General features: G+C 36.2%; 1 protein-coding gene across 1 annotated transcript in view; it reads left to right on the forward strand.

The window, feature by feature from the left end:
- The window catches only part of SCAF8 (SR-related CTD associated factor 8), a 59,462-nt gene extending 31,797 nt beyond the window's left edge, over positions 1–27,665 (forward strand). Inside the window, exons 6-20 of the mRNA XM_086460434.1 lie at positions 1,373–1,503; positions 4,959–5,135; positions 10,977–11,056; positions 11,479–11,596; positions 14,310–14,441; positions 14,589–14,701; positions 15,201–15,394; positions 17,899–17,999; positions 19,617–19,730; positions 20,396–20,552; positions 21,736–21,866; positions 23,484–23,628; positions 24,064–24,144; positions 24,578–24,799; positions 25,442–27,665. Of these exons, the coding sequence (XP_086316560.1) occupies positions 1,373–1,503; positions 4,959–5,135; positions 10,977–11,056; positions 11,479–11,596; positions 14,310–14,441; positions 14,589–14,701; positions 15,201–15,394; positions 17,899–17,999; positions 19,617–19,730; positions 20,396–20,552; positions 21,736–21,866; positions 23,484–23,628; positions 24,064–24,144; positions 24,578–24,799; positions 25,442–27,141 (3,596 nt within the window). The 3' untranslated portion in view covers positions 27,142–27,665. The remainder of the gene's footprint in view (positions 1–1,372; positions 1,504–4,958; positions 5,136–10,976; positions 11,057–11,478; positions 11,597–14,309; positions 14,442–14,588; positions 14,702–15,200; positions 15,395–17,898; positions 18,000–19,616; positions 19,731–20,395; positions 20,553–21,735; positions 21,867–23,483; positions 23,629–24,063; positions 24,145–24,577; positions 24,800–25,441) is intronic.
- The last annotated feature ends 228 nt before the right edge of the window (positions 27,666–27,893 follow it).

Raw genomic sequence — 27,893 nt, forward strand, 5'->3', positions numbered from 1 at the left:
TTGAGGGAAAAAGACGTACTGGCGATATAAACTGCAGCCAGTGGCATGCTTTGCTCTCCCTCAGATCTGAAGTATGTGGGCTAGAAATCACGCTGGAGAACTATGTGGGCAAAAACCTGCTCATGGAGTATGTCCCGAGTTAACAAACAGTAATGTTACTATACATGCAGACTTGATCGTTTTGTGCTTTGAAGCATCTTCCTTACTTACGTAGGTAAATGGTGAGGAGCTGGCTTTTCAACTTTTTTCGTTTTGTGGAGATTTTTTCATTCAAGATTGGGATGTATGGGAAATTTTACATATAGAAATTGGGTTTTTGGCACATATGGATCTGCTTTTGTCCCCACCTTTCGCTGATCCCATGCTGAAAAGCAGTGAGGTGCACGAATGGACTTTATTTTTCACTGGTGTCTGTAAATATGTGAAAGTTCCAGCTCTTGGATTGGACTTAATGCATCTTCTAGCTAAATATTTTTTATTTTCAGTTGATTACTTCAAATTGTTGAAATCATAGCTTTACTCTAATGCTTTTTTGAATTCTGATGCAAATTGTCTTTCAAAAACTGTAATCCAGTCATTTACATTTAGGGTTCATCAGCATATCTCTACTTCTGAGCTAAAAGTAAGAGTATTTTCAGAGTTGGAGGATTCTTCTGGATTATGGCATGAAACTAATTTTCAGGTTGCTGATTTAGTCTCGGTGTTTCTATTGGGGCGGGGGTGTGTGTGTGTGAAGATGTTCAAATGGGCAACCCTCATGAATCCAACTGCTGCAGGTTGAAAGTTTTAGTAGAATCCTTAAGGCTCCTCCTGGGGATAAACTGCAAGTCCAGCAAGATATGGACTAGCAGACATTTCTGAGTAGATTGCTAACAATTATCATTTGCTATATATTGTTTCCACTAAATGGTTTGGATTACTGTGTGAAACCTATTTATTTTGTATTTGTCAGTGTTAGTAATTCCCATAGGTCAATAGTGGAAAGAGCTGTGAACTACGCTTCCACAAAGTAATCGTGCTACTTGAGGAATGTTGATGGGAGTCTCTGTTATTTCTATGCGCTCTATGTGTGTGTCAGAAAAATAGTTTAAAATTGATGTTAACACAGTGCTTTCTCAGTATTTAATAGCTAGTTTTGATGTCCTAGGAAGATTATAGTCTCTTTATAAGGTGATTTCTTGCAATCCAGAAACCTTTGCTGTAGAAAATAATCAGGAATGTCATGCCTGGTTTATAATTTCTTTTTTTACAGCAGAGTGGTGGGTTTTGTGTGTTGTGGGTGGTTTTTTTTTTTTTTTTTTTCCTTCTATAACACTATTTCTAAGTCTGTATGTTAAAATATTTTGACATGTTGGATTTTCTCGTTTTTTAGGAACACCTGTGACACCAGTTACTCCAGCCAATGTGGTGCAGAGTTTACCCGATCCTTGGGTATCTCAGATTGCTAATACAGATACTCTTGCTGCTGTTGCACAGATTTTGCAGAGTCCTCAAGGCCAACAGGTAAATATTTTGTAGACAATTACACTGTATACTGTTTGATACTTCGGTTCTTCAAGGTACACTTAAGGAATACTGCTTTCATGAGTATTTCTTAGTTTTGTGTCTGGTATCCGTGTTAACTATCCCATGAGGTTGTTCATCACAAGTAAGTTCCAGGTAAACTAAAATTTCCTGTTACCTTTTGTAACCAACCCTGTTTGTTCCTTAAAAGTATTGTAGAATATGACTTCAGATAAGCTGGTCTGTAATACTTTTCTGTGTAGTAGTGCAGATGACTAAATCAAGAAAGAGCAATGTTAAGACTTCATGGATATAGGTATAAAATAGAATGCCAGTTTAAGCATATTTCTCTTCTGGATGCCCCAAGAAGTTAAACATTGTACAGACTTATATATGGGAATGTACTCATTCTGGAAGTGTATTGTGTGTCGATTCTTTTCTTTATCTTTCCATCAGCTAAATATAGTTTTTATTTTGCAGCATTCAAAAACAAGGTCTTAGTAGTGACTGTGTTCTTCAGTTTCTAAATGCTCAACTCCAAAAAAGTGGCTTGATGTGCAGCATGCATTGAACTGCTTGTGCTCTTAACTGGCAACCACATAAGTTGAGCGCACACAATCAGGTTTCTGTGAAAATGTAGATCGTCATTTTTCACTTTGTGCTAGAACTCTGGCATCAGCAGAACTTTGGCATTATGATTTTTGTTTGGACTAAGGAATAGGATGTTGTACCTGCTGGGGTACTAAACAAAAATCCTATGCATATGAACGAGAAGCAGTCACCAGTGAGCTGTTATAAAGCACTGATGCTGACAATAACTTTACTTAGTGAGATTGTTTTAAAGTGTCAGCTAAGCGGAATCATCTGTAACTGTTCATGAGTCAAGCAAAGGGAGTATTTTCATCTGATTACACTGGAAGAAATTGATGGGTTGTTGAAAAGCAGAGCAAAATGAATTTGTGGGATACTTTGTGAAATGTGGATGAAAGATAGTGGGATAACTCTTAAACAATGAAGGGATGTGAAGTGAGAATAGGAAATATATGGAAAGCTAGTAAGGTGATTTTAAAGATTATTCCTTAGAGAGTATTCTTCAAAAAAAAAAGGGGGCGGGGGGGAAAAAAAAAGTTGGGGAGGGAAGGACAAAGCAAAAGAAAGAGAAGGGAATTAAACTTCAAAGGCAGCAGATCACAAAGAAATTACATTTGGATATTTAGCTCAAAATGGTAAAATGAGGAAGGCAGTGGGTTTTGGGAGAGGGAAGAGATGGTCTTAAGCAGAAGTGTGGAACAGACTGGGTACACAGTAAATATGTACATGCAGATGTCTAGGGTTGGTAGGACATTTGCTTCCCTCTGTCCATCTATATTTTCTTCCTGTTCTCCAAGCCACTTCACCCCCCACCCAAGCTCAAAAGTCCTTGATTCTATCTTAAGATTGTGTTTTATGTCTGAGAATGCATGCAGGTGAATTGAGAATCTAGGCATAGGAGAGGGCAGACTAAGAAAGATGTGACCACAAGAGTGTGAAAACAGCTAGAATGGTGACCACCCGGGATTTTCCCACTCTAGGGATTCCATCTCTGCTTTTTCAGTTTGATTCCTTCCTACTCAGAGTAACTCAGAAGGTGGACCAGCGATATTAGCTCATCTTTTGTGGATCGGCCAAGAAGGGAGGGGGGAGCTCTTCAGCTTTGCCTATTGCAGTAATCAGTGAAAGCTTTTGATGAGGTAGAACAATAATTGAAGCATTTTCAGAGGCTCTGCTGTATAAGGAGTCTGTATGACTGTTTTTGAAGAATAGGAAGAGTTGTTACACACAATCAGAACGTAGCTGTAGAACAGTCTTGAAAGGATCATACGTTTTTGATGTATTATGGAAAAGAAGGTCAACCTAATCAGCTTATGCAGAGTTTCTAGTGAGCCCTAGTAAGAAGGGAGGGATTGAACCCTGCAACAGTTCAGTGGTGGACCCCATGAGGAGGTGGAATATGAACGTAATCAGGGACTTATGTCAACATAGTTTGAACTACCTGGATTCGTTCAGCCTTTTTTCCAGAAATAGCCGAAGGTAGCACTCCAGGGGTTTACCTCATAGAATGTCGAAGGACTGCTTCCTCTAATTCCATGGTACTTCAGGAGGTCTTCTTTCCATAGGGATAGTATTTTTTCCTTTTGTAGTAAGGTAAATCTGTACAATTTTATGGGAGCATCTGTATTCAACGGATGACTAGATCTGCACATGAAAAAGCCTTTTATTTCCTTGTTGGGACAGCTACTTTTAAAAAATTATATACAAGTAGGAAGTTGGAGTAAGGAAAGAAATGAAGATACACCAGGCAATTGGATTGTACATTTGTTCTAAAAACACTGTGGAAGATACTCTATTTTTCTTTATTTTCCTCCTCTAGATTTCAAGGAAGAGACTCTTAGGGTATCCTGATACACTCTGATGAAATGTCTTGGGTCTATTCACTACAGTTTTGAAAGTTTCATCTCTGATAATACTTAGTACTCACTCCTCTGTAATCCTAGACCTCTTTTGGGTTGCAGAGTGAAGTTGTTTAAACAAACCAACCTCCCCAACCACCACACCACCCCCCAAAACTATTTTTAAATAATATTTGAAACACCCAATACTATTTTAAATAATGTTTTTAACATTGTCTTTTAGCATCACACATACTTTATTTCTCCTGTAACATACTTTGTTGTTAACTGTACGTCTGTGCCCCAGAGCTGCTGCTTCTGGTTCAACATTGCATCTAGGCAATTTTTGTCCTAAGATAGTGCTATACAGACCCCAGAGCCTGTGCCATTGCAGAAGTCAAATTATATTCCAGTTCCTGTTTAATTTGGTTTTAATGTCTTGTTAACAAAGCAAGGGAATTGCATTTTATCAGTACAAACCTGAGTTTCAGCATGAGATTTTCCTTGTGACTAATCCAGAGACACTAGTGGAAGCTCTTAATATAGACATTTTGCATCAGCTTGAAGTGGAGCTTGCAACAGTGCAGTTACTTTTCTCTACACAAATGTTGTCACAGCATCAGATTTTCCTAATGTAGATGGGCCCTTAGGAAGTTGGAGTAGGCTAACAGATTTTTTTCAGGTCAGAAGGAATCAAACTGGAGAAACAGAAGAGGGGCAACCCTAGAAAGCAGGAAATCCTGAGTGGTGACTGGTCATCATGCAACCTGTCAGAGCAAGTTAGGAGGAAGAAGCATCTGCATGTCTTATCAGCCACAGAAAACAAATTAGCCAGTAAGTGGGAACAAAGTTTGCCATAAATGAAAACAAATTAAGATGAAATAATAGCCATAGGTTAGATGATACTGCATTCCTGAGGTTGGTTGGTTTTTTTCCTAATTGGAAGGGGAAAAGACTAGTTTGTTCTTTGCTTTTTTTTTGAAAAAAAAATCTTGTTTAATGCATTTGTTACCTTTTCTCTTTTAGCTTCAGCAGTTGATACAGACACTGCAGATACAGCAGCAGAAACCTCAGCCTTCACTACTTCAAGCCCTGGATGCTGGTCTTGTCGTCCAGTTACAGGCCCTCACAGCACAACTTACAGCTGCAGCTGCTGCTGCTAACACACTTAATCCACTGGAACAGAGTGTCTCTTTTAATAAGGTAGAAGTAGAATAGTAGAAGTTTGAAGAAATATGTATTGTTGAAATATTTGTGAGCGTTCTTTTGGATTTTATGGTTTGACTATAGAGATTTTAAAAATACCTGAATATCCTATAAAGTTCTCTGTCTTGAAAATTAAAAAAAAAAAAAAAGTCTAGCGAGGGTATTGTAAATGAAAATATTAGTTTTATATGAGTTTAGGGCTAAATGGCATTTCATAGAATGTCTCATGTTGGAAGGGACCCGTAAGGGTCGAGTATGAAAATGGATTTGATTTGGCAAAGTTAAGCCATTGTTATGTGTTTTTCTTCACCCTTTCTAACGCAGAAGTAAGAATTGAGCATGTCTTGTATTTGCCCTTCTTGTGTTTATGATCTGAGGTAGGAAATGATTTCTTACAACATAATGAAAGGGAAACATGCAGAAATTTATATACACTGTCTTCCCAGAAGAGTAAAATGGGATTGAACTTGTAATTCTCTTACATTATAAATGCCAAGAAAACTACTGATCTTAGCCACAAAGTGATAGTAAGTGAAGAAATAAGTTTATGACTGTAGTTAAAGTGACTCATGTGATGTACTTCTCAAAGAATGTGAAAACATAAAAAACAAACAAACCCTGTAGGTAAAGAAACTTAGTGTGTATTGCAACATATGTGCCTATCTTAAATTCCTGCATTCTGTATTTATTTATTTTTTTAAGATGACTAATACAGTTGAATGCCAGGTAGCAATAACCATGCTGGCAATTACAGTAGTACTAGTATATTATCGGTAGAATAAAAAAGGAAGAACTTCTACTTAGAGATTTAAAAATATATAAATACATCTCGTCACATTACCTTTGGAAGAAACAGCTTGTGAGTAGAAAATCTCTGTAGGATTGTCCTGGAGTGAACAAGTAGTAAGTAAGACAGAGAAGCAAAAAATCCTTTTTACTAACCCAGATAATCTCTTTTTCAGGCAATTAGCTGCTCAGAACTTGACAAGTAGTGAGTTTAAAGTTTTAGGACAATTTATGTTATATTTCTGGAATTTGCTCAGGTAAACTCAAATCTCTGAAATAAGAGAGCTGTCACTACTAATGAAGTGATGCAGCTGTAAAAATAAGTCAGGAAAAAAAATGGCCTGTACTCAGGCTGTATCACAGCTGTAAGCATCAACTCAAGTACAGTGTAATCACAGGGAATGAATGCATCAGTTAATAGGGCCTGCCTTAATATTTAGATACAAAAAGTAATTAAGAATACAATGTTGTATTGTGGTTTTATTCCACAGACTTCCATTCCAGCATTTATATATGGATAGGTGTACTCATAGGTGTGGCTGTCTTGAATGCTGGAGAACTTAACTGGAGCAAAATTGAAGGAACTGGTATTCTGATGAGATGTTTATGTACCTTGAGTTGATTCAACCTGATGCTCTTTAGTTAGTTTATGGCACTAATTGTATGCAGGAATCTTGTCATGAAAATTGTCAGCAGAGTGAATGTACATGATTGTGATTCCTGGGACGTTGAAGGTACGTGCTGTGGAAGGAATTCTTGTGGCAGTGTCATAATTTACAGGCTTTCAGTAGGTTGTGTTGATTTGTTCTTGTAAGCTGAGGAAGAGTTGTGTTTATGGCACGTGACCTGTACCTCAGTTCTGCATTATCACATAGTGTTAGATTATAATACATCTGAAATTCCTTGTTTGGTGTTCCATAGCATCTTTATGAATGAACTGGTAATATATATCTTGTTAGGCTCCACTGAGGCTTTTACTCAAAGTTTATTTAGGCTGCTTTGCAGAAATAGCATGTAATTTTAGAATTTCCTCTTTTTTTTTTTTTTTTTTAATATGATGTTGTGCTACCATACTTATTTTATCCTTTTTCTGAAGTTTTAGGATTTCTGAATCTAGGTATTATAGAGGAGTACATATTAATATATATGTATGAGTGGGCCAATCTTATTTTTGCAGTGATAAGTTTAGGGGATAGTAATTTTCCTTGCTCTTTTTTTTTTTTTTAATGGTTTCTCAGCACCAATGTCACCAGCAACCTAATTATCACTTCTCAATAGCTGAAGACCGTGAGTCATAAAGATATAAGTCTAGTTATTAGACTCTTTCCTTCCATTTTATTAATACAATTGTATAATTTTTTCACTGGACATGACAGCCTTAATAAACAAAGTGTTGAAACCCCAGTATTTACTTTTACAGGAAGTATCTACAACAGTGTTTTAGTTTGAATCGGGAGCATACTTTTGAGGTGAAACTTTTGATTGTTTACGTGTGCCACACATCGTTCCATGTTGCAGAGCAATCTTGAGTGCATAAAGTAGATGCATTTGGGCTAAGCTAAAGTAAAAGATAGCCTGCAGCTGCTAATGAGTGCTTGGTCAGCAGGTCCAGACTGGAGCTGCTTCACAGTAACTAGTAGCAAAGTTGAAATAGCATGCCCAAATAAAATGGAATAAAAACTATAAACCAGACTTTTAAGAGGAAAATTTTGGGGTATGCTTTGCTTCCTGACAACAAATCTAGAGCTTTGTTAGTGATTTTCCAGGGTTCTCTGAAGTTCTAGAGTTTTTGTATGCATTTTAGAGAGCTTGCAGTAGTTTTATTTTTAACACAAAATGCCTCAATTGCAGGTGACAATACTGTTGAGATAAAAGTATCAAAACCTAAGGTGTCTGAACAGGTGAACTACATTAACAGCCTTTGTTTGAGTACCAGACATACAGTTGCTTCATCTCTGGGGTTGTAGTCCTTATAAGAAAATAACTTGTTAACAAGTATACTTGTAACAACAAAGCATGAACCAGCAGAGTGCCCTGGCAGAAAGAGGGCAAATGACCTGCTGGGCCAGGTGACTGATGGAAAGGATAGCCCCCTCTAGACATCCTGTCTACTCTGGACTGCATCTAGAGTATCACATCCAGTTTTGTCACTCTATCCCCCATACAGGAAAGACATTGACAAACTGGAGTGAGTTTAGTGGAGGACCACCAAAATGGTTAGGGCTGGAGCGCTCACCCTCTGAGGGACTGGAGCTGATTCAGCCTGGGGCAGAGGCAGCTTTGGGAGAGACCTAGCAGCAGCGCCCCCAGCACCTATGGGAAGGTCAGCAAGAAGATGAAGCCGAGTCTTCACAGCATGGCATAACGGCAGGATTATAGACTACAAATGGGAATTGAAACCTTTTTTCCCATGAGGCCAGTGAGGCACTGGAATAGATTATTTGGAAAGATTGTGGGGCTCAGTTGTTGGAAACGGAGATTTTCCAAGACTCAACTGGATAAAACCCTGAATAACTTTATCTGAACTCACAGCTAAGCTTGCTGTGAGCAGAAATTTGGACTGAGATCTGTTGAGGTCCCTTTCAACCTGGACTGTCCTGTGATCCTAAGATTTATGAAGACTGGGGCAGAAGAGATACTGTCATCTAGTGGAAATGGAAGTATTTCTATCTCCAGTACAGTGACCGATCCTGAACATCTCAAGCTGCTGCAGCAAAATTAGAGAATCTGACAAATCCTGAAAGCAATAGTTGGAAATACTGAGTAGTTGCTGTAGATGAATCTGAACAGACTTGTGATGGACTTTAGAGAATGGAGAACGGGGCTATGATGTGGATACAGAAATACTGACATGGTTGAAGAATGTGTCCAAAAGACAAATGTTCTGAGTTGACGGATGTAAAAAAAAAAAAAAAAAAAAAAAGACAGCTTTTATGATAAACAGTAAGCATCGTGATCCAAAGAAAACTGTGAAGTTTAGTTCTCATTCCATGAGACAATGATGGTGAATTGGATAACAAATATAAATAGTGCAGGAAAATACTGCTGATGAATATGCGAGTATCCATTTTTTTTTTAAATTCCCTATTTTTAATAGATTTGGCAGTTCTTCCAGTCTTTTGTTTTCAAGCTCTTCAGTCTCCATAGTATCTAGTGGTAGTAAGGTGCACAAATTAATATACATTACATGAAAAATTCCTTTCTTTTCTCAATGTCAAATGTGCATGTTTTGTAATCTTGCAACATGACCATATCCTTGTGTTACGGTATGATCAACATTTCTTACACATCTATGTTCTATTCGTTTTATTTAGTTTCTAAAGAGAATGTCCTGATCCTTAAGAAGAATTTTGTTTCCTTTGGAATAAAAAGCTTTTAAAATGTATTTAATCATACCTATTGCTATTTCTGAACATATTCTCTTCATAGGTAATTAAAATAACAAGTGTAGTGTTCATGGAAAGTTCTGTACTTTTATATGCCTTTGTGTGGTGGATTAACCTAGGTATCATGATGTTTAATTTATTTTAATTTCTATTGCTTCATTGTAGAGAGTATTCTGTTACAATTTATTTTAAAATTAAGATACTTAAGTTCAGATTTTCCCCTTTAATATCAACTATGTTATTTAAAACAAATGTAAATAAAAATGCTGCACGCTTGCCTATCTTGGCTGGAACTTCTTTGGTTTTCTCTTCCAGATGAGACTGGTTGTTTTACTAAAATGTGTATATTTTTCAGAGCAGCAGCATTTTGCAGATGCTTTACTTGAAAATTTTCTAACAATGTGGGAAAAAAAAAAAGTGGCCACCTTGCTTTAAATGGATTAGATATAAATGGTGAACGTTATTCTGGATTTTAGCATCCCATCTCGCATAAGCTTGATGGTTTATGTTTCTTCTGTGTTTTCTCAGAGATATGTTCAGTCCTGCTTCCTCATGTAAAGTTATTTCATTGGGAAGAGAGTTCTAAAAATTCTTGATTGATCAGTCTTTTAGTTAGCTTATGATTTGTTCTTCTTGCTGGACTCCAGTAATTGAGTAAATAGAGCAGCTTGAGAAAGAAAATGGGCTACTGAATCATCACGGCTTGTTACTGGAGACGTCTTTGCTTTGGTATTTTGAAATGACTGCCCTATGTTCTCATCCTCTTGTTTTTTTCTTCCGAGACCATGGTTTGAGGAAAAAATTATGGCGGTTTGTAGTACCACATTAACAATGTTTTTCAGAAAACTTCCAAGGTGTAAAGATGCATGGGCATGGGTTTGATAGCAGTGCTCTGAAAAAAATTATCACACTGGTTGTATTTCTTCATGTTTGCTCTTCAGTTTCATCTTCAAGACAGTGAAATGCTACTTGAAATGCTTCTGAGCTGTTTAAAAGTTAAACAAAACAAATTTTTTGGTTCAGCAGAACTACAGCGTAGACATCTTAACAGCTAAACAGGAAGTTTATCCAAGTTTTTCTTTTTCCCTGTCAGATACCTTTCTTTTTATCCCTCTGGAGGCTTATTCCTCTAACATGATAACTACTTGCTTTGATTTTTTTGCAGACTTATGTGAGAAGTTGTTTTCAAGGAGCAGTGTATTTGAAGGAATTCAGGTTGTCTAAATGACACGTGTGTGTGAAAATACAGTAATTCTTTGCAAAGTAATCGAGCTGTAGGTCTTCTCTTGATGTGAACAGAGCAGTTTGCTGATTGCCGAAGGATTGAATAGTTGGCCTCTTCATAGTAATTTCTTCTAATTAAAGGTACCATTACCTAAAATTAATTTTATTAAGTCTTCCTCCAAACTAGCTGTTATGTACTATGGAAAGACCATGTGGTTGTAGTTGTAACAGCAGCCAGAGTTCAAGAAAGCCGTAGACAAAATTTGGTGTTTGATGCATTCAAGATTTTGATAGCAATAGCAGTATGACATTTCATTTTCTGTTCAGGTTGTTTGCCAAACTTTTTTTAAGTTGAGAAATAAGAGCATTTTCTTTTGAAAAGTAAATATTTATAAATGACGTGTAAGGAGTACTCAGTAATGCTTGTTTTGCTTTCTCCTAGAAGCTGATGGATAGGTTTGACTTTGGAGAAGAATCTGAACAAAATGAAGAGCCTAAAAAGGAAACTCCCACTTCCCAACTGTAAGATCAAGCTATATTTCTTATGGAAAATGCTAAAATTTGCCTGACACTAGTTGAACTTTAGGATTAAATAGTAAGGAAAATGTTGTTTCTGTCAGAGCATAAGTATACTAAAACAGGAGGAAGAGAAAAGACAGTTTACTAAATTAATGAAACACATTTTAAAAATATTAAATATTAGTCTGTGTGCCAGAAGTTTTGTTGACTTCATCTTAAAGTTAGCATGTTCTTTGCTTTATTAGTGGTATTCATAGTGTTAATGTGATAGTGGTGGTAACAGAAGGTGGAACTAGCTACATTGTCTTCATTATTTTACATTTTTAGTTAAACTCGAAACTCATTTGTGAAGACCTGTTTACCAACTGTTTAAAACAAGAGAAAAACTGTTGTGGTTTTTTTAAATTGGAATTATTTCATTTTAGGCCTTTAGTACCAGAATCTGTGAACAACTCACTTTTTCACCAATTAGCTGAACAGCTACAGCAACAAAATTTAGAACATCTCAGACAACAGCTTCTGGAGCAACAACAGCCTCAAAAGGTAAGAACTCCATCTTGTGGCTGTCGTAATAATTATAAAAAATTCATACTCCAGGACAAAAAAATTGTCTTGTTACTGACAGTTCTCTTATAATGAAAGTCATTGTCACTAGCTGATCGTCTAGCAGAAGCTTGCAGAGTAAGTGGAATAAGCAGAAGAAAGTGCTTAAAGCATAAAACCCCCACCACCCAATGTGTGGGGTATACATTTTGCTTCTCTTAAGAGTACCCTTTAGCTGAGTTACAGACTGACTGTGCTTTGGTTGTTCAGCTCTTTATATGGAGGGAAAAAAAGTTTTTTCCCTACTATCAGAAAGAAGGTGGTGAGCACTGAAGTGATCATGCTTCTGTCTCTGAAGAGAGAGCAGCGTGCAAGCTGCTGCTGCAGAACCATCAAGAGGATAGAATAGAAACTGCAGATAACTTTAATTTACCCTACCAAGCTTATGTCTTGGCTAATAATGTCTCATTCAGTTTAAGAGTCTGAGCTAAGGCAGAGAGTCATGTATTTCCTGAAAAATGATTAATTAAGAACTGATGCTCAAGACAAGCCAAGATTCATTCTTGTCTATGTTAACCGAGTCCTCTGTATGTTGAAGTAAATTGGCATATTTCTTGTGAGGTTAGTTCTCAGTGTTTTCCTGTTCTTTTCACCTCCTGATCCTATTAGAAAAAACAAACAAACAAACTCGCAAAAGTTTATTCTGTCTTCATACCAACCAGATAAAAAGTGGACTTTTTGTGAAGTATTTGGATCTAGTTTCCAGTAAAATAGAAATCTTAGATTGACAGAATATCTTAGGGACCACAAACTCAACAAACATCTGTTGGGGATTTTAGGGGATTTTAGTTTAACCTGTGTAAAGGTGCAGTTGCTCAGCTTTCAGTAAAGAACATTTGAGTCATTTGAGTTTGTGACTTTGAGTTTTTAATTGTTTAGAAAAATAGTAATTTAATTTTACTAGATATTATTTTCTTAACCTACTGCTTTATTTTACTATGTTTTATTTTCATTTCTCACTTAAGTGCAGTAACTGAGTACGTTTGTACAACATAGCTACAGACTAAATAATTTGATGTTGGTGGATATCCAGAAATTTCTGACTTTAAACACTAAAAAATGTAAAGGAATATAACTTTGAAGAGTGCATCTGTTTTAGGAGCTTTTGACGTGACGTATCTAAAAGTAACAATTGAATTTGAAAATAAAAACGCTGAATGCCTACCTTATTGTAAAATAAGCAGAATTTAGGGAGTTTAAATTAATTTCATCTATGAAATTAAGTTAGAGTACATTTATGGGAAAAATGTTCTTATGACTCACCCCTTATTATCTGATGTTCTATTCCAAGTGTAGAAGTTGTTTCCCTTCAGGTCCACTCAGCTTCTTCTCTAGTCAGTACAGAAAGGAAGTTTTATTTTTATCTTGATAGCAGCTAAAAGATACAAACTTCTGCTGGAACTCCTCTGTAATGACTGCAGTATGTTATGAGGAAGATTTTCTCTAATTCTGTGTTTAAGAGAGAGATTAAGGGAAGAAAAGGAAAGGTAAAGCACAAAACAAAATTAATGAGCATCTGATTAGGAACAGAGGGAAAGGAGGAGAGCATAAGACGACAGAAGGAGCCACCAGAAACGTTGGAATTGATATAAAGAAATAGATTATTGAAGAATAATCAGATAAAAGGAAAATGAGACGAAACAGATAGTGTTAGAAGGGAAATGCATTCAATGACTTACAGTAGAATTTTTTATTTTTCTGTCATTATAAGCTGTTTAAAAATATGAAGTTAAAAAACCCTTGGTACTACATGTCATTCTGATAACTTTCTACTATTCTTCTGGCAGATAGAATATCTAGCATTTGTTCAATTAAAGTGAAAATGTAATGAGAATCAATGAAATATTTACCTGCAATATTGGATTATAGGTTTAAAATTTTCAAAATTGTCCTGATAGCATTTCCAAGTATTTTCATTGCATTTCCTGTATTTCTTGAATTTCTTTCATATCTTACAGATACTGATTCCAAATCTGTACTTTCAATCCAATGTACAGGCCATTATATTTTTTTCTCTAGCAAATCAACAATACATTTAGTATTTTATATTTTTTCGTTTTGGGTTTTTTTCCAGAACTGCTTGTTTTGTTAGGTCTTGTAATTGACATGCTGACATAAATGACACAACACCCTCCTTTATCTTGTAGTAATTACTTCAAATTTTCTTACAGTGTGTGGTTTGAGTTAAATGTAAATTTTTTAGCTAGTTCAATTGGTGTTGCGAATATTTCCATTATATTAATAACAAAGTATAATGTATTAATGCATGTGCATGGGTGACCAGTGGGTATCTTCAAGTCATACTGTACATATGGCTGCAGTCATTATTGTTCTGTGAGCGTTTGTTTTCAAGGCAGCCAAATTAAGCAAGAGATGGTGTACTTTGGATTTTTTGATTCAGCAAACAGTATTTTTTTTTTTTAAGGCAGGACTATTAATTATTTCCAAGTTTTGTATTTAAAGACGATAGGAAAAAAAAAAAAAGGAATGGAGTGACGGCTTTTACATTAATGGCAAGTGAGAACATAAGAGAAAACCGATAAATAGTTTTTCAGAGATATTTGAACATTTGTTTCAGGTAGTATTACATTTTGACACAATAAGCATTTTGAATTACGAAGTTTTTTATTATATGTTGTTATTTGTTATTTAGGCAAGCCCTGAGGAGACTCAAGAAGGCAATTTTGGTTCAGAGCACTCTGCCTCACCATCACAAGGGAGTAGTCAGCAGCAGTTTTTAGAAGTGGAAACAAATGTAGATGATTCAATGGATATTCAACAACAGGTAAAACCTATTTTTAATTTGATTACAGAAGTTGAAAGAAAAACACATAGTAAGATTATTTCAAAATGAGTAATATGGATGTATGCTTTAATATAGTCATATATATTGTGAGTATTTTTATTGAATGTCTGTTATGTCTGACCTCAGGACATGGATATAGATGAAGGACAAGATGTTGCTGAAGAAGAGATTTTTGAACAAGAAGAAAAAAAATCAGCCGTTCGTTCAAGATCAAGAACTCGTTCAAGATCTCGTTCAAGGTTTCACAATTAACTTGTATTAAGTAAATGAGGGTTTTCTAAAAGAAAGTTGCAATTTGTGATTATCATTCTTGATTCTGTATTTTCGAAAATCATCATGAGCAGTTTTTTGGCAATGGCAAAAAAAAGGGTTCATTTAATATTTCTTTGTTAGATGCAGACTTTCTGTATGATAGTTAATTTTATATGTCTGTTGTCTACTTCAAATTTTTAAGACCTGTTCAGGTAGCAAAAATAACTAACACTAGCAGCTGGTCAGATTTTCTATGCCAGAAAAATAGATACTGTTGTTGAACTCCCTGAATGTATTCTGTTTTGTTTAAAGCTCAAAGTGTGTGTTCTATTCCTCACACTAATGGCATTAAGTTTATTTCCTGAAGCAGTTTGAGTGAATGTAACAAAAATGTCTGTATCCTGCTTAAAGTTTGTAGTTAAAAGATGACTAAATGAGATTTGTATTTTTTTTTAACTTAGAATACTGAAATCAAGTATTTTGTAGGTCACCAAGAAAACGAAGGTCTAGATCACGATCTGGTTCTCGTAAGCGTAAACACAGAAAACGTTCACGCTCAAGATCAAGAGAAAGGAAGAGAAAGTCATCTCGGTCGTATTCCAGTGAAAGAAGGGCTCGGGAAAGAGAAAAAGAACGTCAGAAAAAGGGATTGCCTCCTGTACGGTCAAAAACACTAAGTGGTAAGTGGCAGCTGCTTACTGTTTAAATAACGTAGTATTGAAGAGAGAAAAGGCTTCGCTTTTCATCCTAAGAACATGATTTAGTGTGAATACTGTTACAAACTACAGTGACCATAATATTTTTTTGTAAGTTTCGTTTCTGACGTTTCTTACAACTTAGGTACGTCATTTCATCTTAGAGGAAAGCATGTATCATACTGTTCTACTGATGATTGTACTCATACTGCTGCACACCAATGATTTTACCTCTGAACAGAGAGTAGCCAGGGCTGTTCCGAAGTTACAATCTGCTTTCTCCTTAATGCTGTCTTCTGTGGGGCATTTGAAGATGATCAGCACTGGATCTGAAAATTGATACTCTGATAAGACATTGAAGTGTGTGATATGCGCTTTGGACACTACTGTGTGTCTTAAATAGAGACCACTTTTCTCAAGAACATAGAGCCAAAGCAGATGGAAATGTGACACGAGTAATTTGCTATCATAAGACAGACCATAATGGTTGTATCTTAGGAAAATATCCAAAACCCAACCAGATTTGAGCTTCTGCAGAGTGCTGCTATGCGCTACAGAGAATTTACGTACTAAAAAGAAGGAAGGTAGCAGGGAGAAGAACTTTCTCCATACAGTGAGCTTAAATCGTAGGGAATGTATTTTGAGATAAGCACTAGGTACAGTGAAATTTGGTGTAGTCATCTGCTACTGTGTCAGCATATCCCATTGCTGGTCTTAGCAGGACTCTGGATTCTTGTGATGTGTAATTTTACTTAACTTATTTTTGTAATGAACCTGTGTTTCCAAATTTAGCTTTGTTTAGATTGTTTATACACAGTTTCTGATGTAGTTTTGTGTTTATTTTGTGTTTTAAAACTGTACTGTTTATCTGACAAGTTAAGCAGTTCAAAATTAATTTTTGTAAAGGAAAGAGTGTTCCGTTCTCTTCACATGAATATTTTACATCATTCCAAGGTGGCTTTAAACTCAGAACTGTACTACAGTTTAGATGTATAATTTTTTTTTCTTCTCTGGCTTTTCGCATGAAAAGAGCCAAATCAGTTTTATGGTGTAGATTTCTCTCAGTAGCCCACAAAGCAGGGATCTATAATCAGAATGGATGGGGACTGGGAGGCAGGGATGTTAAGTCATCTGTTGAACAACAGCAGCAATTGAGATCCTGTGGAGTGACCCAGCTCATGAAAAGAAGATATTAAGCAGGCAAAGTGAAGTGTGGAAACTTTTGAGGGGTAAATAAATAGGTAATTCACCTGACAAGCATTTTACTTCATTAAATTTTTTCAGTGACAGCCACTTTTACCACTTGCTGAGGTCTGAAGAATTGTTTCATAGAACTTAACACCATGAGAAATAAAAGGGCCATCTACAAGCATGTGAGGAAGAAGTTTTGTCCAAGAGAAATCCTAAGGCTAGTCATTCTCAGTACTGCTGCCAATTGAAAATGTCAGTTGGCAGAGGAACGCACAACGCTGGTTTCCAGTTTGGTGCACCAGGATTGCCACAGGAAGGATGTGTGGTGTATCAAGATGGTGATGAAGCAAGAATGTTTCCTTGGTTCAGTATAGGACAGGCCAAGGAGATCCAGGTTCTCTGGTTTTGTTCTGCCTGAGGTCCTGGGTGGGTTACTCAGGCTAATAAGATACTTGAGGAAAACTATCAATATTGGCCTAATCTCTTGCTGATTTAGATCACCCTGTATTAAGTGTAAATAACTGCCATGAGTTTGTTAAGGCTTGTAAACATAGATTGGGTAATATTTGGGAGGCAAAAGATTTGGAACCATGCACATATGGGAGAAGGAAGTTTTAGCTTATGTGTCAGTGTTTGTATTTGGCGAGCGGGATGGGGGTAGGCGTTTGGGAGACACGTTGCAGGGGTCTGGGCTTGTGGTGGAATTGGTAAGAGTCAGAAGTATCATGGATATCTTCAGCTCAGTGATGGGCCTCAGCCAAGTTTGTCTTTCTGGGATGTTTCCCAAGGTAAAGTGAAAGTATAGTTTCCATTTCTTTTAGGTGAAGATGCGATGTATAAGACTGCAGTTAAGTTCCTTCTGTGATACATTTCTAGCCAGCTAGAACTTAGTCTTACTTTGTTAAAACTGACTTTAAATCCTAGAGGTATGTTTTTTTATGGAACATGGAATAGAAATGTGGGTGGGGGTTTTTTCCCCACCTAAGTAATATCTTACCTTAGCTAATAATCTGTGGAATTTTATTTTTTTCATTTCTTTTAAAATAACTATTTTGTTTAGAAGAAAATGAAGCAAGAAGAATGAACAGTTGTACTGAATGTCTGTTTGGTGTCTTTTAGCCCCTTAACATTTTTGGCAATGTACTTAGTCTCTATATAATAAGTAGTAGATTTACTATTCTTGCTTTTTAAGCACAGTGATTTCTGTGTAATTGTGAAGTCTTTTATATTTGTGCTATAGAGTATTTCATAGGCTAACGTTCTAGTGTTTTAACTGATGTGAATGTGTCTCTTGACAGTTTGCAGTACTACTCTTTGGGTAGGTCAAGTAGACAAGAAGGCCACACAGCAAGATTTAACTAACTTGTTTGAAGAATTTGGACAAATCGAGTCAATTAATGTAAGTAAGCATGCTGTCATGCACTTTCAGGGCTTACAGACTAGCAACTTAAACGTGCTTATACCTCTGAATTCCTTTTAGCAGCTTAAACTTGTGTTTAGGAGACTGTCTTTTGTCACTGTTTAGAAACTCTGGCTATGATATTTGCTTGTTGGTTTCCATGTACTGTCTTTTGAAGCACTAAAGACAGTACACTGCATGGTAAAATGGCTTTTCCCAAGCACTAACAAGCTGTGTGGTTTTTTAAACCAGGGTCTTAACAAATAAGAAGTTATGTCTTTTCTCTTTTATGATGTGGCACAAGGCAGGTATCATTTTTCCTTGGACTAATGGTCGTAAACTGATGTGTATGCACATTGCTCTTGGTTGCATTCTGTACAGAGAGTTCCTTAAGTGGAAGAAAAGAAAATGTACTGTAAACCAGTGTTTATTCTAAAATGTGACAATTAAAAATATGTTTATAATTAGGAGATACATTTCTCATTATTTAGAGTAATTCAGATTGATGTGTGGAGTCGTACTTCTGTGTTGCCTATAATTCAGCTTCAAGAGAAAGTGTTTTTCTCCCAAAATAACATCTACATGAGAGAAATTTGGATTTTTATTTCTTGATCCAAAGTTTTAAAGGGCTTCTCATGCAATTTCATTCATTTCAGATAAAATTTTTACTATTTTTCCTATCAAGGTAATATAGTCAAATATATAATTAATAAGGAATGGATTTTGTGGCATTACAGATTCTTTTAAAAAGCTTCTTGAGTCCAAAAAAACTCAACCCCCATAGCCTGACATTTAAACCTCATTTTGATTTGCAGGGACTAGCAATTACGGTAAGTTCAAAGGGAAGTAATGTAATAGACTGTAACATCTCAGTGTCTGTTACATTACAGAGGCAAAGCATGGTGTAAATAGTTCTTCTATGCATTCCACAAAGCTTTAAGTACCTATGATAATGTTGTGTATCTTAAACCTATTTTTATAAGAACTGCATTAAAATCCGTCATCTTACTTTTGTTTCCTATGTTACTGTGTGCTCCTAAACAACATAAGCACATATTTTTTTGACTAAAACTAAAATAAGCAGTTGTCATACATGATTTGCAAGCTTTCAAAGATTACATACACCACATCATACTTTTCTTTCCTAAATAAAATGTTAAAGCTAGTGGAAATCACACTTCAGGAATGACAACTCTACCCTTCAAAAACGCAAGATACTTTAATAATCACTATTTTGCACCTCTATGAAAGGTGGTTGCTCAGCTCACAGTGAATTTGGAGCTTAATAAGAGGTAGCAACCTCTGCTTTTCTGAAGTTGTTATAGTATCCCTCCCAATTCTTGCCTGCTCTGTGTTACTGAAATCTTTCATGTCATTTTTAGCACCCATTCTTCAGCTTGTTGCTGCTTCTTGAAATGTTATAACTGAAGTATCCTGCCAATGTGACTCTTAAGTTTTGCTAATGCTCAAAATTGTTAATATTGCTGATTAAGGTAACAATTGTTTTCAGTGTGAGCCTTTCCTTTTTTAGTATTAGTATTCGTATAGTGTAGTTATGTAGTTATGTAATCTGAAGTACTGGTATACCTACTTTAAGACCATTGCTTTTTTTTATAGATGATTCCCCCAAGAGGTTGTGCTTATGTCTGTATGGTTCATAGACAAGATGCGTATCGTGCTCTTCAGAAACTTAGTTCTGGGTCCTACAAAATTGGATCTAAAATTATTAAGGTAGGTTGATTTTAATCTAAGGATGCTGTCTGTTTCAAATACAGTACAGTTTTAATGTGATGATTTGTCGTGTAGCAGCTGTTCATTCGAATGTACAATATGGAGAAGAATGAAGCAATAAGGTGTAAATTGTTTTCTTTCCTCTCTGTGTAAAATGCAGTTTTTAACAGGCAGTATGAAAGCCAGTAAAATGGAATTATGATTTCATACTTAGGAAATACTTGAACATTTTATGTATGTGCTAGTGATAAGAGTACAAGACTGTAAACCTCGTCAGTTCTGTACCTGACCATGTGTTTATGTTAAATTTGATGGTATTCTTACAGAGTTAAGTATATGATTAAGTGCCGTGGCTTTTTTACTTTCTTTGGTGCTTTAGGATGAGTCCTTGAAATACTGTTTTTTTTTAAATTTCCCTATATATGTGTTAGAATTAATGTAGAACAAATTCAAGCTTTTTGATGTAATTAATCTTCCACATACCTGTTGGAGAGGCCAAGTAAGCTTCCTATAGGTTCATGTAAAATTAAAAACTTGTTAAAACTTCAATAAATAGATACTGAATATTAATCTGCAGTGACAGAATAACAGAGAATGTGATCTGAAATATTCTGTTCACAGGTTATATGATTTAACCAGATTATCTGGTCGGGTTTTATTTTCAGATTGCCTGGGCTTTGAATAAAGGGGTGAAAACTGAATACAAGCAGTTCTGGGATGTAGATCTGGGAGTTTCGTATATTCCTTGGGAGAAAGTAAAATTGGATGATTTGGAGGGCTTTGCTGAAGGTGGCATGATTGACCAGGAAACAGTAAATACAGGTACAGACATTAACAGTGACTCTGGTAGTTAGAAAATGTCTTTACTTTGGTAATTGCGAATCCTCTTTATTGGTTTAGGTAATACATACTCTTTTTCAGTTTACATAAAACTTACTAGCTATTTGTTTACAATATAAATGGCACTGTAATTGTGAAATCTAGATTGTCTTTGTAGATGGGTGACTAGTTGATTGTCATGACAGTGAGGAATTAGTGACAAAGAGGAGTTAATTTAAGCAAGTTATAAAGGTTAGCATTTTTAAAATGGTTACAAATTTGCTGTGTACTTATTTCCTAGAATTAAAATATTAATTTGTTTAGAAGTTATGATCTGCTTGTGATTGTGAAATGTGTTATATTCAGGTGTAAGACTTAAGCTGGAGTTGGAATTTGTCCACGTAGGCACAGCTTAGCTGAACCTTAAGGTATTTCCTCCATGAAGTTGAAGAGACAGGAAAGCAAGTAATGTTAGATCTTACTCTGAAACCTAGTTAATTGATAGGTTTGTCAGGATGGCAACAGATGCACGAGTACTATGTTTTCTTGAAATTGATCTAGTACCATATGACTGGACTATACTGAAGGGAACAATATATTAAGACTGTTTTATAATAGCGACAATAATTTTTCAGGTCAAAATGTAGACTTGCTTTGAGTAAAAATTGAATACAAATGAGAGAAAAATTGAAACATGGAACGTTACTGAAATACATTCACTATGTTATACTTAAAATATAAAACTTTGAGGAAGTAGCAGAAGGAAGAAATGGGGGTTGGGGCAAGGTTTGTTTAACATGAGGATTCTCTGTCATTGTACAGTAGCCAGCTGATAACACAGATATGTTGACATCAGTGGTTTTTAGAAAACTGGAGCATACTCTATAGTACAAATTATTAACAGAACAACTGGTGAAAAAACTTGGCAAGTTTTGAAGAAATAGTTTGTATACAGGCATAATTTAACCGAGTATTGCAGGTGATTAAAGATCTTTTACGTTCTCTAAGTATATAGTCATAAATAATTGCACTTGCTTCTTTTCGTAGTAAGTTCAGGGATTATTTGTAATGAATCTATATAGATACCAGATTAAAATTTATTGTTTAAGGAGAGGACTTGTTAGTATTTAAACAAAAATAACACATTAATTTTCCTTTTATATTAAAAATACACCTTTTTTAAAAGAATGGGAAACAGCCAGAAGCTCAGAAGCTGCTAAAGAAAATGTTCAAACTACGCAGAGTGTTGCAGTTGATAAGAGTACAGTTATTACAACGCAGACAGAAGCTTACACGCAACCAGTCACTATGCTGCAGGTTTGTATTGGTCTGAGTTTGCAAAACCCCCACAGAACTGGAGGACAAACTTTTTATTCAATACAGATAAACTTTAATGCTGAGTTAAAGTTAAGTCCTGTGTCCATCTCTGTTTATCTTTGAAATATTCTGAAGTAAAATCAGTTGCCGTGGTTGAGCAAGATCTGTACTTTCGTGGACAGCATATCCCAAACTTGTGTACAGTCTCAAATGAAGCCTTAAATGTTGAAGATGGAGCAATGGTAAAAAAAGCCACCAAAACTATATATATACTGGCATGTTAGTTTTTTAAGGAGAAAATAAAATGAGCTTACAGAAAGTATATTTGCTTATGAAGCAAAGCATCTGTCTGTAAGCTAAGCAATGCAGTAATCTCTCTTTTTTTTTTTTTTTTTTTCATTTGTGCTTGTTTATTCTCTACCTATGTGCTTTTTGCCAAATCAGCTTTGAATATAAGTTTAATTATTTTCTCAGCAATTTTGGGCAGGATTTCATAGGATCAGTCTCATCTTTAAAAGATCTGTTTATTCAAGTAGTGTGCCGTTGCACTCTATATGCAGTAATTCATGAGATTCTTTGATTCTCTGGTGTATTTTTTTTCCTTTTGCTAAAAGAGATAGTTTTTATTAACATGCAGTGAGTAAAAAGGCGTTGTGGAAGGTTAGAAGAATACAGTGTAATTTTACCTGAGTACACTATACTATGCATGTTTATCAAGTATAAATACAAATGCTTTTTGTCAAACTCTTTAAAATCATTTTTATGATGTCCATATGCAATTGTAAAATGAGAAGTTGCTTAATACAAAATTTTTTGTATTCATAGTATTAGTTTTATCTTTCCTCATGTGTGTAGACATTTCAGTACTTGAGCTGACTTAAAATCACTATGAAAGTTAACTTATTTACATTTACTTGCATTGAATTTTCAGCTTTTTTCTTTTCACAGAAATTTTCTTCAGTCTTCTTATTTCAGTTATCTCTTAGTATGCACTGTGATCAGTATATCTTTAAATATACATATATATTGCTTTTATTCTGCTGCTAATTACTTGTAATTACGCTGCACTGTATCGAAACACATAGCTCAAACAAAAGTTTGAGAACTATTAAATAATTTTCAGGATTTCATCAGGATTATTAGCCTTATAATTAGATATACTAAACTCAACTTTCCAGTACTGTTCTAAAATATGTAATTTTTTCTAATGACAGTAGAATCGCTATTTTCTAAGTGTTCTCAAATTACCGCACTGCCTACATTTTTCTTCATTTTCTGTCTCCCTTTCTGCATTCACCTCTGTCCTATAGGTAAAATTTTATTCTTGAATAAGTATCCTAGTGTTCAACTGTGTATTTTTCTGTTCTTTTTAGAATAAAGAAAAGATAGCATAGAATTCTTCCAGCGCCCTTATTTACCTGTAGCGTTGATAGCATTTTAGAATGGGATCTAATTCTTCAGGGTGTTCAGAACGTATACAAAGCCTTTAGTACCTTTAGTACATAACATGAATTGCAGTTGAATCAGTTTAATCCCCCTTTTAATATAATTGAATACTGTCAAGTATTGAAGTTGCTTGCTTGTTTGTTTGTTTGTTTGTTTCTTCCATGAAAAAAGATCCCAGTAGCTCCAGCCGTGCCTGCTGTTAGCTTGGTTCCACCTGCGTTTCCTGTCACAATGTCTGTCCCCCCTCCTGGTTATAGCGCAATTCCTCCTCCACCCTTCTTGCGAGCGAGTTTCAACCCTTCACAGCCACCTCCAGGTAAGTTACTAAAAATGAAGTTGAGTATGTAATGATTTATACTCAGTTTGTGTGCTTCTATGTACGTTATGCTTTGTATAGTTTTCCATCAGCTGTGGGTTACTGTTTGAGCCAGTTGGCCTTTGAAGCTTCAATTTTAATCTAATATGAAATTTCTTACATCTAATTTAATATTCTGTGGAGAATAGGAATTACAGCAGAATTTTTTTTGAACTTTGATAAAAATGAAAATTTAAAAATCCTTAATCTGCTTTCTTAGGAAAATTTTGGAACTTTTTTTTCTTCTTTGGTTATTGCTGGCAGAAATCATTTTTTAAGATGCACGTGCAGATCATCTACATAAAGATGGGGTTGTTTTTGAAAACAACAGGCAAGCTTTTACTGCAAAACTTTATTTGCTTCCCTTGTAATAATTTGCCAATTTTTTCTGTATAGGTTATATGCCTCCCCCAGTTCCACCTGTGGTCCCTCCACCTGTGGTCCCACCACCTGTTGTCCCACCAGTTGTTCCAACACGTAAGTTTGATTCTTCTAATAGTTGTTTGTTTGTTATGAAAAACTAAATAATTATGGCAAATATATTATTTATTATTTGTATGCATAGTTCAGTATTTGAACCTGGCTGTAACAGATGTATCTGTCACTTGAACTCTTTGGTGTTAGTCACTGAATAATTTATAATTATTTTTGTTTAGCCTTTTAACTGTATTCATTTAATGCTTAAAAATATCTGTTAGAGTACTGATTGCTTAGGTTGCCTGCGGTTCATGGTCTTGACAGAAAAAATTGAATATTACACTGCTGATTGAGGATAAGAAATTATCAAAAAATGTAGCACTCAGGGTAATTAATTTCACTTATTTTGATTTATCAGCCTGACCTCTGCCAAACTAATCTTGAAGGCTTGAATATACGATTACTGTGATACACTTCTGTTATTTCTCTACAGCTTTAGTACAGCCTCCATTACCAATTGCACAAGAGACGATGAAGGATGTTCCTTTTACTAGCCTTGTTCTACCAGTTGGCACAATTACTAGCAATCTAGCTACTCCAACGTTATCTGCTGGAAGCATTTTTAATCCTCTGCCAATCAACAAACCGGAATCAGATGAAAAGGGATCGCATCTTACAGACCTTCAGATTTCTTCCAGTGAAAACAGTAGATCTGGTAAGAAGTGTCTTTATTGTCTGATATGATCACATACAAGACACAGCATACTTCTGAGGGTTTTTTTGCAGATCGTAATCCATTGCTATATTAACTACACAGAGGAGGAAGTTGTAGGTTGGGTATCATTTTCAGTTTAAGTTGGAGGAGTGGTGGGATCCGTCTTTTCATCGTCTGATCATTGATTTCTAGCAGCGTATGCTCAGGGATCTTTTCTTCATAGACTCGAGAAGTAAAGCTGAGACTGGGAGCTCTTTAGAAAACTTCTTAAAAGTGCGTTCTTACCACACAAGTGGCAATGGAATGGAGCAGGAGAGGGTAGGATAGTATAATGTTTATAGAATTATATCAAAGATCTTAATACTTCCCTTGCATAAATTTGGGCAATGGCTGTGGGATTTGTCAGTTTTAAGCTGCTGCACATTCTTTACTATGCAGAGATGTTCATTTCTGTGGCATAATATGTTTGTCACCAGTGTGATTAAAATGATGTCTGTTCATGATAGAAACTGAGACAGACCTTGTCAGCAGTATTATCACTGAATGCATTAACTGAAAATGAATTAAGCTGCATTTTGTTTTGAATGCTATGTGTTACTCTGCCATTTTCTGTTAACGGTTGTTCTTGTTGCTGCATTTTAGTGCAAAGTGATGTTTCGAGTAGCTCTGGACTTGTTGGAGGAGTGCAGCCACCCAGCGTCTCAAGCAGTTCTGGGCTTACTGGAGAAGGGCAAGCACCCAGTGTCTCAAGTAGCTCTGGACTTGCAGGGGGAGTACAGCCACCCAGTGTTTCAAGCAGCTCTGGACTTGGAGGAGGAGTGCAACCACCCACTGTTTCAAGCAGTTCTGGTCTTGCAGGAGGAGTGCAGCTACCTACTGTCTCCAGTAGCTCTGCTCTTGTTGGTGGAGTTCAGCCAACCAGTGTCTCAAGTAGCTCTGGACTTATTGCTGGAGTGCAACCACCAAATGTCTCAAGTAGCTCAGGGCTTCTAGCTGGAGTGCATCCACCCAGTGTCTCAAGCAGCCCTGGCCTTCTGACAGGAATGCAGCCACCCAATGTGTCAAGCAGCTCAGGAGTTCTGCCAGGAGTACAGCCACCGAGTGTCTCAAGCAACTCTGGGCTTCTCTTAATGCCACCACCCAATGTTTCAAGTAGCTCTGGACTTATGGGAGTGCCGCCACCAAATATTTCAAGTAGTTCTGGACTTATGGCAATGCAGCATCCAGCTGGGGTTCAAAACATGCCTCATTTAAATATTAGTAGTCAAAGGATGCCGGGAATGCCTCTTATAGATATCCGTCCAGGCCTAATGCCCCATTCGCCTGGGCCAAGGTTTCCATTAATGCAGCCGGGAATGCCACCGCAGCGTAGTATTCCTCCTCCAGCAATCCTTGATCCGTCTCTTCACCCACCACCTCGAGGTCCTTTTCCTCCAGGTGATATTTTTAATCAAACAGAAAGACCTTTTGGAACACCAGGAAGACAAAATATCGAGAGCATTTCTAATCCAGAGAAAAGACTCCCACTTGGAGGTGATAACATTCAGCAGGAAGGAGACAGAGATTATCGCTTTCCTCCAGTGGAAAACCGAGATAATCTTAACAGACCATCTCCAGTGGATGTCAGAGATTCTGTTGGGCGACCACCAGTTGATCCAAGAGAAGGTATAGGAAGGCCTCCAGTAGATGGAAGAGAACACTTTGCAAGACCACATGTAGACATGAGAGAAAATTTTGGAAGACCAGGTTTAGATAACCTTGGTCGAAGAGAGCATTTTGGTTTCAATTCAGACAAGCACTGGGGGCAGAGAGGAGACTATGATGAAAGAGAGCACCATGCCTTCCCTATTTATGGTGGCCCGAAAGGCTTTCATGAAGACAGAGAGAGGTTTCGGCATGTAAACTATAGGTTTGATAGTAGAAGTGGTCCCAGTTGGAATAGAGGATTTGAACAAGACGCTCACAGAGATTTTGATGACCGCAGAAGACCCTGGGAAAGACAGAGGGATAGGGATGACAGAGATTTTAATTTTTGCAGAGAAATTAATGGGAACAGGTTTGGAAGAGACAGAATGTCAAACAACTGGATCCCCCCTCCGCATCCACGGGTTTTTGAATATTTTGATGGGGCCACTTCCCAACGCAAAGCTGATAATATGCCCCAGGTAAACGGTGAAAATACAGAGACAGAAAGTCAGCCACCAACTGCACAGGTGCAGGATGATCCGGAACTTTATGAAAAACTGACATCTTCCGTCGAGATAAACAAAGAGAAGAGTGACACAGAAGCTGATATAGAAAGTGAACCAGTGGTAGAAAGCACAGAAACTGAGGGGACATAATCATCACTCAGTAGGTAAAAGATACCTTTTGTAAAGTTGTCATCTCTCTGTAATAGTTAAATGGCTGACTGGACCGTAGCAGTTCACTTTTGTCTGCCAGAATTAAGTTAATCTGATGTTCATGTTCATCTTTCACTTAAATAACTGTACAACTGACTTGTATAGAACACTGTTCTTAATTTGAACATGGTAGGTAAACATTTTTTTTTTATTTCTCTGGTAAAGCATAAACTTTCCCCCACTTGCTTTTAATTTCACAAAGATAAAGTAACAGCTTGTCAAACAAAGACTTCCTATGGAAGAAAATGGAATTTTTTAGATACTACCCTTAGGTTGGCTATCGAAATTGTTATACTTGAAAACAGGTGCTGGTGTATCTTGTCCGTGTTTTTAGGCTGCTGCAGAATTTTAAAGTATAGACAAAGCTGTGATATTTTATGTTCCTACAATTCGGCAGAAAAAGAAGTGGCCCATGTTATTTAAGGAGCATAACACAGAGATTAAAAGTGATTTTGTAAAATCTACACTATAGTCTCTGTTTTCTCTAAAGTAAGTGTTTGTGATTTGTTCCTCGTACTGCAGTGGGTTTAAAAAAATGAAAAAGTACATTTTAATGTTGGGTGCATTTTGTTTTTAGATGCCAATAAAGCATATTTGTTTGATAACAGTGTTCTAGGTATTGTATTTTTTTGAAACCTGCAAGCTCTAAAAACTTGGAATCAGCTATGATATGTGCTTAGCTAGTTGTTGCA

This window comes from Leptosomus discolor, chromosome 2 (genome assembly GCF_034619465.1).
Source record: "Leptosomus discolor isolate bLepDis1 chromosome 2, bLepDis1.hap2, whole genome shotgun sequence".
Classification (NCBI taxonomy): Eukaryota; Metazoa; Chordata; class Aves; order Leptosomiformes; family Leptosomidae; genus Leptosomus; species Leptosomus discolor.